The sequence below is a fragment of the Saccopteryx leptura genome, chromosome 2, assembly GCF_036850995.1.
Source record: "Saccopteryx leptura isolate mSacLep1 chromosome 2, mSacLep1_pri_phased_curated, whole genome shotgun sequence".
Classification (NCBI taxonomy): domain Eukaryota; kingdom Metazoa; phylum Chordata; class Mammalia; order Chiroptera; family Emballonuridae; genus Saccopteryx; species Saccopteryx leptura.
Window position 1 is genome coordinate 7,692,869 of NC_089504.1, and position 13,488 is coordinate 7,706,356.

The window sequence follows — 13,488 nt, forward strand, 5'->3', positions numbered from 1 at the left end:
GGTAAGACTGTCCCAGGAGCTGTCTTGGACTCTGCCAGAGCCAGCTAGGTAACCCTGCTCTGCCCCTGCACAGCCTGCGAACCCCTGGGGAAATGCAAGAGCCAGGGTCTAGAGGTGGGATCCTGCTCTGGGCTAGGGCGTCTCTCTCCAAGGCTCTGAGCAGCCCTCCCCTCATGATGGCTACCTTCAGCAATCTGAATCTTCCCGATTACTCCCGTTTCACTGATAAGACAGTCACTTGCCCATGACCACAAGCTCATAAATGACAGAGCTACTTTGGACTTTCCAGCTAAACACCTTGCCAGACTCAACTGGGAACTGAAATGGGGGGCTGTGGCATCTTACCAGCCCTAAGTCCAAGTGAGTGAATAGACGAGTAAAGGGGCCAGAGGAGCAGGAGGTGGGGCCTAAGCAGGCTGGAGGGAGCTCAGGTGGCATGCAGACAGGCTGGGGGGAGTCAAGGCAGAGTTTATTGGCCCCTGAGTGCCTCCCACCCCTGCTCTCAAAGCCAGGTCAGGGCTGAGATGGAGGTGACATGGACAGACCCACACAGACAGAAGGGCCCTGCCTGAGGGACGCCAGGCAGCCACCCAGGGAGAGGACGAGAGAGGAAGGATGTTCAGTCCGATGGCCTGCTGCAGGTTGGGGCCTTCTCTCAGCCTGCAGCTCCGGGACCAGGATCCTCTTCGACCAGCTGATCGACAGCCTCTACCCCTGCCCACTCTGCTGGCTTCCTGAGTACTGGGGCTTCTGCCCTGGTCCCATTGACAAACTCCTGCTCTCTGAGGAGTGCTTGGCAACCCTCCACCTCCCCCTCACCTGACCCGAGACATCATCCTGAGGGGCCCAGTCAGTCTCAGCCTGGGGCCCTGCCTGGCCTCGAAGACATCTGTGGACACAGGGCTTTCACAAAAAGCCACTGGGGCAAGGGGGAGGCGGCAGTGAGTCACTTGGCAGTTTGAGGGGGGTCAGAACCTCACAGTCGAGGTACCTGGCCCTGCCTGCTTTGGTCTGGCATTGCCCAGGACCCCTCTGGGGTGGGAGCTGGGGCTCTGGATCCAGCACCCGCTGGCCCCGAGAGGGTCCAGGGACAATCACAGCTTCTCCTCGCCAGCCCGGATTCGGGTGTAGGCCTCTTGGTCCAGTGGGACATAGCGGCCCCTCCGGGCATCCAGGTAGAACAGCGGGTCTTTCACGACCGCAGGGTCAAAGCCCTCCTTCCGCAGCTCCGTCTTCAGTAACTTGAACGTCCCTGAGGAAGCGGAAGACCGGGAAAGAGTCAGAGGGTGCGGGGCAGGGGCTGAGCTCCCGGGAACCCACCCAGTAGGGCTGGAGACAGAGAGAGGGCTGAAGAGACGTAGGAAAAGGCACCTATGGAGGGCAGACTCCTTTACAGTTTGCAAAGAAGGCTCCCTCCGCTCATTACACAGTGGTTCTCAGAGAGCCCTGGCAAAGGGGCGGGATGGGGTGGGGAGTGGGAAGGGGGGTTCATTACCCACCCACTTTTTACAAATGGGGAAACCACAACCTGAAGCAGGGAAGCTATTTGTCCATGGCCAGAGTGAGTGACAGCAGAGGGAGGAGCAGAACTTGGGTCTTCTGTGAACTTTCATCTGAGCACCTCCCAAGTACAGGTGTGATGGTATTTAATATACTTATCAACACCAGAGGGTTTAACTGTATTCCATGGATTCTAAGATACACATTGTCAGATTTTAACACCTCTGAAACAGTGTTAGTAGCTGCAGTTTTTTTCTTAATGGTATCAGGGCAGGGCTGACACGGTGACCATGTGGGGGTAGCCACGCAATTGGGGCTAGAGGCCGAGCAGCTGGTGGGCCAGGGCAGGGCAAAGGACTAAGGAGAGCAGGGTGGGGTCTGGGTCTGGGTGTCCTGCTGGCTAGGCCGGCCACCCAGGAAGGGGCCTGGGCCGGGACCCCGCCCGCTGGGGCAGGCAGGGACAGACCTGTTTTGTGAAGTTCGGGCAGGAAGCGCAGGAAGATAGGGCGGGCGTAGAGGGGCAGCTCCTTCTCCAGGAGCTGTGCAAAGCGCTCCAGGTCACAGCTGACAGTGGCGTTTGCCACGGCAGCCATCCCAGCTCGGCCCTCAGTTCCTAAGGGCAGGGAGTGGACAGTGAGTGGCTGGCAGTGCCCCCTCTGCCTCCCCACACACACCCACCACCTCCCACTGCCCTACACAGATACCTGGCACCTCGACGCCGTACACTGCCACATCGACCATGTCCAGCAGGCGGCTGAGAACGCCCTCCACCTCCGTGGTGGACACGTTCTCGCCTTTCCAGCGGAACGTGTCCCCCGTGCGGTCTCGGAAGTACAGGTAGCCCAGCTCATCCATCACCAGCACATCGCCTGGGGAGGGGTCGTGTTAGCCAAGGCAGGCTCACAGCCCGAGGGCAGGAGTCGGGCCCTCTGCTGGATCCCAGTGATTGGCGTTGCTGTAGGGAGTCCTGGAAAGGTATTCTCTGAAGGTGGGGAAGGCCCTCCATCCTCCTCCACCCCCGCTCTCTGACAGGGCTCTGAATGGCTTGGGAGAGGCGCACCCACCGGTGAGGTAGGCCTGGTCCCCCTTGTTGAAGACGTCCTTGGCAATCTTGTTGTTGGCACCCTGGTTGAGGTAGCCATCGAAGCGCCGCAGGGGGTCCTGCTGGATGATGCGGCCCACCAGCTGGCCCGGCTCACCTGGGGGCAGGGAAGGCCAGGCCACATTTGCTCTGGGTGGCCTCTTCCACTGGTCCCCCTGGCCCCAAATGCACCCTGCACGTGGATCTGACTTCCGTCACATGGCTTCCCACAGAAATGCCCATTTCTTCTGCTAGCCTGGGCACCACCCTGCCCCCACCCCGAGCAGGGAGCTGCTCTTGGCAACCCTGACACCTGCAGGCCTTAGTGATGTCCGGTCAGCTGAGCAGATGGAAAGATGAATAAATGGATGAGAGGGTGGCCAGGCCTGACTTGGACAGTCTGGCCAAAGCCAGCACGCCCTGGGCTCCTGGCTCAGCTCCTGAGCTTCCTATCTGCACCACATGATCCTCAAAACCACCCGTGAGCAGTGCTGCCACCAGCCCCCCTGCAGAGGCAGGACCCGGCACAGAGCTAACGGGCTGAGCGAGGTTCATCCCAGGCGGCCTAGACCCAGGATACTCAACACGAAAGTGAATGAATGGGCTGACGGATGGGTGGGATGGTGAAAAATGGATACATGGACTGATGGGAGCAGAGATACACAACTCACAGCCCTAAGAGAAGAGCTGATGGATGGCTATCGGTCAGAACAGGGTCACCTACCCACCCATTCCTGTCTTGTCTCTCTGCTGGGCCAACCCCTCCCTGGGGACCTCCAATTCCAAGCCCAGGACAGACCTGGCTTGCAGGGAATGCAGACGCCATTGGGCCCCCGGATCAGCTCCATGGTGTCCTCGTTGACACGAACCAGCCGGATTGGGTACACGAAGGACAGGATGCGGCTGTTGAAGCCACAGGCTCCCACCTGTAAAGGCCAAGACTTGGGCCTGGGCCACGCGGGTCTGACACTGAGTGGCAGCATTATGAGTAACGACTAGAAAACTCGGTCCAGATGGACTGCCGGAGGCCGTTGCCCAGTGTGTGTTGGGGCCACTCAGCGCCCACACTCCTTCGCTGGAACTCTGCCCTCCCCTCTAATGCCTGTGCTTTCTGTGGGCCAGCTGCGTGCCAACCTGGGTCGTACCTGGCTGTCGAAGTTGCCCAGGCTGCAGTTACACTCAGTGGCCCCGTAGAACTCGGCCACCTGGCGGATGTTGAAGCGACTAGAAAACTCGGTCCAGATGGACTGCCGGAGGCCGTTGCCCAGTGCCATGCGCACCCGGTGCTGCCTTTCCGCCTCCCGGGGCGGCTGGTTCAGGAGGTAGCGGCACAGCTCGCCGATGTACTGCACGACCTGGGGGCAGACCTGGCATGCGTCTGGGTCCCTGGGGTGGCTGACACCCACCCTCCCAGTGCCTTCGGGCCCTGCCCCTGCTACTTCCGGCCCTCCCCAGCAGGGACAGGCCTTCTCCTCTCTGGGCCTCAGCCTCCCCATCTGAACAGTGAACAACTGGCTGCCTCAGCTGTCAGACAGATGTCCCCATGAGGGGACGGGGTGGCTCATCCCCTTCCCACTTACTCACCGTGCAGTTGTACTTGATACAATCATCCCAGAACCGGGAGGCTGAGAACTTCTTCCGGATGACCACAGTAACGCCATGGAGCAGGCACTGCCCGACCCCCACGATGTTTCCTGCAGGCAGAGTGGGCTCTGGAGGTCAGGAAGATGGCAGACCTTCCCTCCAGAGCCTCCTCTTGCCCAGCCCAAAGGCCCTTTTCCTTGGTCTCTCCTTCTTGTCCTCTCTCCAACACTAATGATCATACCTCTCCCCTAGTCAGATATCTTCCATGGCTCCCCAGTGCCTATGGGATCAAGGATACATTCCCCCAGAACTTACAGAGCAGGCCCCAGGTTCCTGCTCCTATACTCATAATGCTGCCACTCAGCTGGGGGGACCCACCTAGCCCACCTGGCTTCTGCACCTCACATCTTCTTGCCTTGGGCATGCTTCTTCCAGGAAGCCTTCTTGGCCATCAATGGGCTCTTCCCTTGAGCTGAGCTCCCGTTCCCTGGCCGTCCCACACTCACCATGCTATTTCTTATATCATGTGAGGGGGCTTCCCATCATTCATCCTGCCCCAAACACATACCCAACCCTAAGCACCATGAGGGCAGAAACTATATTTATTCCATCTCTGTCCTAAGATCCTAAAACCAAGCAGCAAGGCCGTGTATGTCGGTGGAAATAAACTGACAAGTGAGACCAGCCCAGGTGCCCCGAGGGACACAGCCACACAGGCCATCAGACTGGTGTGGCCATCCTCATTCCGAGCTCCGGTCAGTGGCCACGTCTGGAACGGAATCTGATTTGACTCCAAAGCTCACGTGTTTCTACTGCAACATGCTACCTGGCCAGGGGGGTGGGGCTCGAGGCACCAGAGGTTCTGGAGTTGGAGGGGGCCCAGGTTACCTGCAGAGTGGTAGAGCGGGAGGCAGTCGTAGATAATGTCATCGGGCCGCATGCGAAACCCGTAGTACACCAGGGAAGCCATGCGGTAGTACCTGGGAGGGGGAGGGCAGAGGTGGAGCGCTCAGTGGGCCCCTGGGAGGGCAGGAGGGGAGGCTCCTGGGCCCTGCCACCCCCAGCTCTCCCCCCGGGCCCTCGCCCCTTACCTGCTGTGCACCACGATGGCAGCCTTGGGCAGCCCTGTGGTGCCCGACGTGTAGATGTAGAAGAGTTTATCTGAAGGAAACAGACACATAAGCGCTGTGAGAGGCAGCAGCACAGGGCCAAGCACGGGGTCAGACGGACATCTGTATGTGTGTATCATTCAATACCTCTTCCTATCACACCTCCTCCAAAAAGCCTACTCTGCTGACCCCAGGCTCCGCTCTGCTCTCGTGCCTGCACCTGTTTCATCAACAAACTTCTGGGCCCTCACTCTGTGCCAGGACCAGGGAGACATCAGTGACTAAGACGGGTACAGGCTCTGCCCTAGTGAAGGCTGCAGCCAAGCGGGACAGGAAGACGAAGACACAGGCATTCCAGTACCAAGCATACAGTGCCAGAAAGCACAGGGCCTGTCAAAGCCCATGGCGGTTCTTTTTTTTTTTTTTTTTTAACAGGGACAGAGAGAGTCAGAGAGAAGGATAGGCAGGGATAGCAGACAGACAGGAACGGAGAGAGATGAGAAGCATCAATCATCAGTTTTTCGTTGCGACACCTTAGTTGTTCATTGATTGCCTTCTCATATGTGCCTTGACCACGGGCCTTCAGCAGACCGAGTAACCCCTTGCTCGAGCCAGCGACCTTGGGTCCAAGCTGGTGAGCTTTTGCTCAAACCAGATGAGCACGCGCTCAAGCTGGCGACCTCGGGGTCTCAAACCTGGGTCCTCTGCATCCCAGTCCGACACTTTATCCACTGCGCCACCGCCTGGTCAGGCCCAGTGGCGGTTCTTGACCCAGGCTTCAGGAGGGGAGGAGGCATCAGGGTGGGCTTCCTATAGGAGGTGACGCCTACCCCAATCTTAGAGCATGGGGAGGCATTAGCTGCAGGAAGCAGGGCGCTGAGATAGCAGCCTGACCATTCCTTCTCCCCACCCTGCAGCCCAGTTCAGAGCCTTTCACATTCTGGTTTCTGTAGGAGGCTAGGCCCCAGCTGGAGGCCCCAAGAGATCTGGAACACCATGGGATGACAGAATGTTCCACATCAACCATCTCCTGCTGTTTGCCAGCCCTAAACTACACGCCACGAGGGCACCAGATGGAACCTGCCTGGGTCCCTGCCCTCGAGTGCCTTACAAAAAGCATCAAGAGATGAGATCTGCATATGACAGAGGTTAAATGACTATAATGAGGACAATGACCAGTTACTGTCACACCCTAGCTTCCCACTGCATATTTTTCAATAGTCAAAGTCACTCCACAAAATAGGTTATGTTACCATCCCCAATTTTACGGCTGTATGAACCAAGGCTCCGAGGGTCACACAAAGGGAGAGCAGAGGCAGGATCTGAACTCAGTCCAAGCTCTAGCTACCAGGAGATACAGCAAGCTCTTGGTGCCGCAGGCAGTGTGGAAGAAGAGAGCCAAGAGGGCCCAGGGGACTGCCTGGAGGAGGCGTGCGGAAGGTCGGCCCCCAGTGCAGAGAGAGGATCACAGCCCAGCTGGGGCCTGCCCGGAACAGGTGCCGGATAAGTATTTGAAGGGTCTTGCTCCTGGCCCCACCCCAAACAAAATTCAGAAACAGCAGGTTCCTGGGCTCCACATGACCCTACACAGTCAGGCACCCACGAAGGCTCGTTCAACTCAGAATGGAATTCTGTGAGCTCCGCTGCACTTGACACCGTGCCTAGCACCTTCACACACGTCAGCTCATTTAACCCGCACGGCAACCCCAGGGTTCCTGTCCCCATTCTCCCAGATGGAAAAGGGAGGTGACACGACTCATTCTAGGTCACACAGCAGATATGCAGAGCCCAGGCCTCTGGCCCTGAGGCCCGTGGTCTGTCCGTGGCTATTCACAGCCCCTCTATGGGGTGGGAGGCTCACCTGTGAAGCCCTTGTCAGGGCGACTGGGCAGGTGCTTGGGGGCATCTTCTAGCAAGGGGTCCAGGTGCTCAGTACCAGTGGGCACTGAGCCGGGCTCCCATGGACCGGAGCAGAAGAATCTGATTGAAGCGTCCAGGCTGGAATGGATCTCGGAGACAGCTACAGGGGAGACAGCAGATGAAAAGGCAGGCCAGGAAACCCTGAGTTCCAGGAACTCTGCTCATGTTGTCAGGGGAGGCTGGCTGGCTGGGGGGAGAAAGAAGCACCCGGGACCCGATTATAGGGAAAATACTGATAGGAGCAGTAGCTCCCATTAGCTGCTGACTAGCTACACAGTGGGCTCTTCACACGCATTCTCCTGCTCACACATCCTAGGACGTGGGTACCAGTATCAGTCCATTTTACAGATGAGGAAACGGAGGCTCTGAGAATGGGAGGGGCTTCCTCACAGCCAGAATGTGCTGAGGCTGGGAATCGAAGGCAGCCCTATCTCACCAAGGTTGGCACTCACCCTGTCTTGGGCTAGTCCGTGGATATCTGGTTAGAAGGGAGAACTGGAGTACAGTCTCTTCAGATAGTGGGAACCTTCTCTCAGGCTCCCCTGTGCATTACAGACGTCCAGAGGGTCACCCGCCCCAGGCAAGAGCCAGTCATGAGCCAGTCACAGCCACCCACTCGGCCCCATTTCCCCTGACTTCCTCTTGATTTGTCCAAACACCTCCCTTCTTATGGATGAGTCCTTCCTCCTCTCCTTTCAACATCTTAATAAACCACAAACCACTGCACCATGGGGACAAAGAATAGGGACACTGTGGCCAAGCTCAGGCCAAATCTGGGTCCTGCCACTTACCAGTTGTGCGACTTTGGGTGAGTTCCTCACACCACTATGAACCTCAGTCTCCTCACCTACAAAGCTGCCGACAACCCCTTCCTCCCCAGGCTCTGTAAGATTAGAGCTGCCCCTGCAAAGCAGCATGCTCAGCCACAGCACATAAAACAGAAGCTCTCCGGACAGCAGAGAACACTCTCGTTCCCATTTCAAGGTGAGGAAATGAGGTCTAACCAGTCACAAGAATGGTTACATCCAATCTGAGGGCTCAGCTAGTACCAGCCACTTTGTTAGTGCTTCAGGTAAAGTATCATCTTGAAAATGGTAGGAGGGGCCCTGGCCGGTTGGCTTAGCGGTAGAGTGTCAGTCCGAAGTGTGGAAGTCCCAGGTTCGATTCCCGGCCAGGGCACACAGGAGAAGCACCCATCTGCTTCTCCACCTTTCCCCCTCTACTTTCTTTCTCTCTCTCTTCCCCTCCTGCAGCCAAGGAGCAAAGTTGGCCTGGGCACTGAGGATGGCTCCCTGGCCTCCGCCTCAGGCACTAGAATGGCTCCAATCACAGCGGAGCAATGCCCTAGATAGGCAGAGCATCGCCCCCTACTGGGCATGCTGGGTGGACCCCAGTTGGGCGCACGCAGGAGTCTGTCTCTTTGCCTCCCTGCTTCTCACTTCAGAAAAAAAATACAAAAAGAAAAGAAAATGGTAGGAGGCACAGAGAATTCCCATCTCTTACTTAGGGTCATCCTTACCACTGGCAGAACACAGGCTGTCTCAAACTCTGAGCTACACAGCCTCCCCAGGGATGGAGGGAGGATGCGGTCTGTGCAAGGACTCATGGGATTCCCTCCCTGCCCCCTGCCCCTTTGGGGTTCACCTGGGGCCATCTCGCTGCCAAAGATGAGGACCCTGGCCTGGGAGGTGGTCAGGCAGTGGCGCAGGGCGTCCCGTCGGAGGTTGGTGTTGATCAGGGCCGCCTCCACACCCAGCTTGGCCATGCCCAGCCACAAGCCCACAAACTCATTGCGGTTCTCCATGAAGAGGGCAGCCACATCACCGGAGGCCAGGCCCTGGGCCTGCAGGAAGTTGGCCACACTGCTTGAGTAGTCATCCAGCTGACGGAAGGTCCAGTGGGTGTTTGTGCCCTCAGAGATCAGGGCAGTCTTGTCTGGGTGGCGCTGTACCGTAGAGGCAAACAAAATGGGTACCGTCCGCCGCTGCCGCAGATACCGCCGGACCTTCGTCTTCACCTTCAGGAGCACCATGCCACCGCTGTGTGGGAGCCAGCAAGGGAGCTATGACCACTGGGGTTGGGAGCGGGGGTCCCGATATCCTGGCCCAGGGTGCTGCCCCTTGGGCCTGAGGTTCCTGATCCCCGTCACTTGCAAGACTCCCCTTGCCCACCTGTGTGCTGAGCAGTTACCCACACCAGCTCACTGACATCACACAAGGACAGGGGTGTCTACTCCTTCCCCTGTACAGAGGGGAAACTGAGGCTCTGCCAGCAGGTGGCTTGCCCTCGCTACATGGGGCGGAATGCGGTTGAACTGAACTTTGAAGCCCAGGCTTCTCTGGCTCCAGAGTTCAACTCCTACTCCCGTCCATGCCTGCTCTGCGCCTGCCGTTCCGTCAGAGCCTTCCAGGACTCCAGGGCCCAAGTCAAGGTACAACCTCCTCTTTCGGGGCCTCCCACAATACCGTAACATACCTCCCCCCACATCGCCATAGTAAATAAAGGATGAGTTGGCGGTTTGTCTGTTCTTCCTGTCTGTGAGCCCAGCAAGGAGAGGGCTCTGTCCTGTTCACGACCTTGTCCTCCGGGCCCCACTCAGTGCCAGGCACAGAGATGTTCAGCAGCTGTCTGTGGAATCGCTGGCCACCCCCACCCCTTTCCTGCCCTGCCCCTGCCACCTCTGACCCCGACTCTCCCAGCTTCCTGGCTTCTACGCCTTTGCTGATGCCATACCCTCTGGCTGGAAACCCTTGCTCCCACCACCCTGAGGTAGCTCTCAAGAACAACAACTTTTCCAAAACAAAAAAAGAAAACACGACTTTTCCTCCAGGAGACCTCTGATTCATCCCCCCGGGCCCTGGCCTAAAGCCACTTCTGTCCGCACTCCCACAGCTCTCTGCTGCTGCCACCTGTCCTGCAGTGGCCACTCAGTACTTCGTTTTGCAATCAACCCAGATTGACAAGTGCTGAGCTGCCTGTCCTGGGTGTGGGTCACTGTGTTGGGCACTGGGACACTATGGTGAGCAAGACTGCCAAGGTCTCTACCTGCATGACACTGCCAGTTCAGGGACTATTGTGTCCTCTATTTATCTCCCTGAGCAGCCTAAGCTTGGCCCAGACTGGGTGTGCCCTGCTCCTCTCCGGACCCCAGAGCCTGGGGCAGCTGGCAGAGAAGGTGGCAGCAGGTGTTTCTGGCATAAGACATCTCTGTGGAGCACACCTGACATTCCTTGGGGTACAGGTTCTCCCAGACATCTTATTCTGGGCCCTGCTCTCGAACTCAGTGCCCTCTCGGACTCATGGCATCCAAGGACAGGACCTTTCCCCCAGGGTTCTTGTCACCATCTCAAAAGCTACAGCATGTCCTTTAAACCCCCTTCAAATGTCTCCTCAACATATCTGGTGTTCCACGTAATGTCCCAGGCCCCCAAGTATGGCCCAAGCTAAGGAGCACCAAGCTAGGGAGATTCCCCAGGAGACTGTGCCACTGGAGATGGAGGTCCAGGTACTAGTGCCAGGGGAAGGTTATGAAGCAGAGGCTGCTCCTTGGTGCTCAGGTACCCTGTACTGGGAGAGGCCAAGGCTGTGGTCTAGGGGAAATTCTGGGAACCAGGAGCCCAGAGAGGTGTGGGAGATACCCAGAAGGGTTAGACCAGGTACTCACAAGACATCGCGCCTGATGGTCTTGATGAAGATCCGGACAAAGCGCCAGCCCCCAGACCCCAGGTAGAGGAGCAGCAGGGAAAAGCCCACTTGGGTCCAGGGCAGTTTCAGCACCAGCTTGGAGAACAGCAACACTCCCACGAGAGATGCCCCGAGCAGCATGGTGGCCTATGGGCACAGGGTAGTCAGTGGATTCAAATGCCTCAGTCCCCCACTTTCTGGCACAGTCAGCCAGGCCACTGTGACCCCCAGGGGCCAACCTGAAGTGAGGCTTAGCAATACTGAATGGGGTAGCTGAGGATGGGGTCCCTTTCCAAGGCTGCCTGCCTGGAAGGGTCAGGTTAGAGGCATGGGTCTTAAGGTGAGTTGCAGGGGTGACAGGAGGCTGGGTTCTAACCCCCTTGTCCCAGCTCTCCCATGATTCTCAAGTGACCCTGGGCAAGTCCCTTTCCCACTTCAGAACTTAAGTCTCCCCCTGTGCACAAGGGGTGTAGTGAGACTTGTTCTCAGAAATCCTTTCAGACAAAATAGGACAGTCAACTATCCTAACATCCAGTCCCTAAACAAAATGGCTTGGAGAGGGTTACTAACTTATGTGCCCCTAGCTCGACTTGGTACTCAAAGTCCTAGGGAGGTTCTGTGGATGACAGGCCAAGCCACAATATCCAAATGGGCAGCTAACTGGGAAGGGACCCTGCTCTGTCCCTACCCAGAGGCTCTGACAGCGCCATCCATGTCTCCGCTGGCCCGTAGAGGGCGACAGAGCAAACGTGGTCGAGTCCGGAGGTGTCTGAGGTGACCGCCCAGAGGGGAAAGGTGATTGAGAGGAAGAGGGCCTTGAAGGCACCCCCACAAGCACACTCAGATGACTGTCTAGGGACTGGGCTCAGGGGGAGAAGAACAGCTGGCTGGGCTGAGATGAAGACACTTGGATTCTATTCCTGGCGCTTTACGGGTTTGCTCAAAGGGGCAGTGGACGGGACTGAGGTTTTCTTAGGATCCTCCTATTCCTGGTAAGGGGGTGAAGGTCACGGCTGTAATGTAGCCTGAGAGCCTGAGAGCCAGGATGAGGGCACAGTCTGGACTACAAGGAGCCCTTACAGACCACCACCCCCTCCTTCATGCGAAAAGGAAAAGCCGGGAAGGAGCACTGAACCTGAGCCCCCAAATCCAAAACCAGGGTCTCCAAGGTCCTCAGACTTCTGGCCTCCCAGAGCCCGCCCGAGCAGAGGGTAGGATCCCGTCCCGGAAGGCTGGGTGCTAGGGTCTAGGTGTGGAGACGAGGGGATGCCTAATTCCTTCGGGCCCCTGTCCCAGGTCACTGCGGACAGCCCTGGCCCCTAAAGAGCCAGGGTAGCCGAGCTCCTGGCAAGAAGACAAAGCAGCAGGGTGCGCCTCCCACCCCAGGCCGGCACCGTCACCTCCCTTGGAAGGGGCCGGACACATTCCCCCGCCCGGGGACCTACTCTCCCGTCTTATGCTCACCCGGCGTCGGCCCCGCCGCGCGGGGCCCCGTCCAGATGCGGCCCGGCTGCGGCAGCGGAGTGGGGAGCGCGGGGGGCATCAGCCGCCCCTGGGCGCGCAGAGCCGGGTCTCAGCAGCCCTTCGCCGGCTCTGCGCCCTGCATGGCCCGGCCAGCCCCGCCCGCCGCCCAGCACCGCCCGCCCTCGGCGCTCCTCCTCTGTGCGCTTCCAGCAGCCCAAACCGGCTGCTCCGGCCGGCAACACCGCCTTCCGCGCCTTCCCGGCGGTAGGCGAGCCGCAGAGCCAGCGGCGCAGCGCAGCCCCGGCGCTCCCGATGCCGCCTGGCCCAGCCCGCCCTGCGCGCGCGACGGCCTCTTGGCACTCTGGGAGTTGTAGTCCGCGCGGCGGAGATCCCCCCCCCAACACCCCCCTCTCCCCGCCCAGGACCGGTGAGAGACAGGCAGGCTCTACCTGGGACCCGAACTCCTAATCCCCGGGTGTCGGCACGTGGGTGAGAGCACCCTCACCAGCAACGTTGGCAGAGAATTGGAGTCAGCGTTTAAACCCGGGAGGAGTTTAGCAAAGACCCAGCGCCACACCTAGAAGAGAGCTTAAAAGTGTAGCTTTCAGACAGAGAGGTTAGCAAAGAAAGGATTAACTCCAGTAACTGGCTCTGTGACTCAATGGATAGCGCGTCGGACTGCTCGATGAGTTTGGAATTCATAGGTTGTGGGTTCGAATTCCAACAAAAGTAGAGCCCCACCCTCAATTCCATTTGGGTATTTTATTTTATGGTCACAGTACCTTTAAAAGATTCAGAGGACCTGCAGACCTGAGCACCTCTCACCTCTGCTTCTGGGACAACAATGAACTTGGAATCCTTTTCCATCCATGTTATCTTGTAAGCAATCTGACACAGATACGGAGACCTGTACCTAACTTTGGCCTCTAATTGCTCTGAACCCTGCAACAAACCAACCTCCAAGTCAATGACCATATTCGTCGTGCTACCTGCTGAGCGCTGTGCGCTTGGCCAGCTTCCCAGACCTGTGCAGCTCTGAGCCTCTGAAAACTTGGTTCCTTGATAATCAAAACATGCTGGGCATCCACCTTTGCCATGTGTCTTTGAATAAATTCCTTAATCTAATCCCTTAGTGCTAATCCCTTA

The 13,488-nt window shown here is 58.0% G+C and overlaps 1 protein-coding gene across 4 annotated transcripts; it reads right to left on the bottom strand.

The window, feature by feature from the left end:
- Positions 1 to 452: 452 nt before the first annotated feature.
- SLC27A4 (solute carrier family 27 member 4) lies at positions 453 to 13,273 on the bottom strand. 4 transcript variants are annotated; one of them, XM_066366991.1, is made up of 14 exons: positions 13,125 to 13,256; positions 12,792 to 12,930; positions 10,859 to 11,025; positions 8,839 to 9,233; positions 7,136 to 7,294; positions 5,257 to 5,326; positions 5,054 to 5,145; positions 4,166 to 4,275; positions 3,727 to 3,936; positions 3,381 to 3,507; positions 2,565 to 2,699; positions 2,205 to 2,369; positions 1,967 to 2,113; positions 453 to 1,252 (listed from the first exon to the last, which is right to left on the bottom strand). In XM_066366991.1, exons 3-14 carry the CDS (start codon positions 11,017 to 11,019, stop codon positions 1,095 to 1,097), a joined length of 1,929 nt encoding a protein of 642 aa, XP_066223088.1. In that variant the 5' UTR covers positions 11,020 to 11,025; positions 12,792 to 12,930; positions 13,125 to 13,256; the 3' UTR covers positions 453 to 1,094. The 4 variants fall into 4 exon arrangements, with proteins under 4 accessions (XP_066223088.1, XP_066223089.1, XP_066223090.1 ...); XM_066366992.1 differs by having other exon boundaries at positions 12,792 to 12,919; positions 13,125 to 13,254; XM_066366993.1 differs by lacking the exon at positions 12,792 to 12,930 and having other exon boundaries at positions 13,125 to 13,273.
- Positions 13,274 to 13,488: the final 215 nt, after the last annotated feature.

Coding starts and splice junctions, on each gene's coding strand:
- SLC27A4 (XM_066366993.1), bottom strand. CDS start 11,019: ATGCTGCTCGGGGCATCTCTCGTGGGAGTGTTGCTGTTCTCCAAGCTG. Junction 5,327..7,135: donor CCCTGACAAGGGCTTCACAG/GTGAGCCTCCCA, acceptor TGTTTCCTTCAG/ATAAACTCTTCTACATCTAC. Junction 3,508..3,726: donor TGGGCAACTTCGACAGCCAG/GTACGACCCAGG, acceptor TGGCCTTTACAG/GTGGGAGCCTGTGGCTTCAA.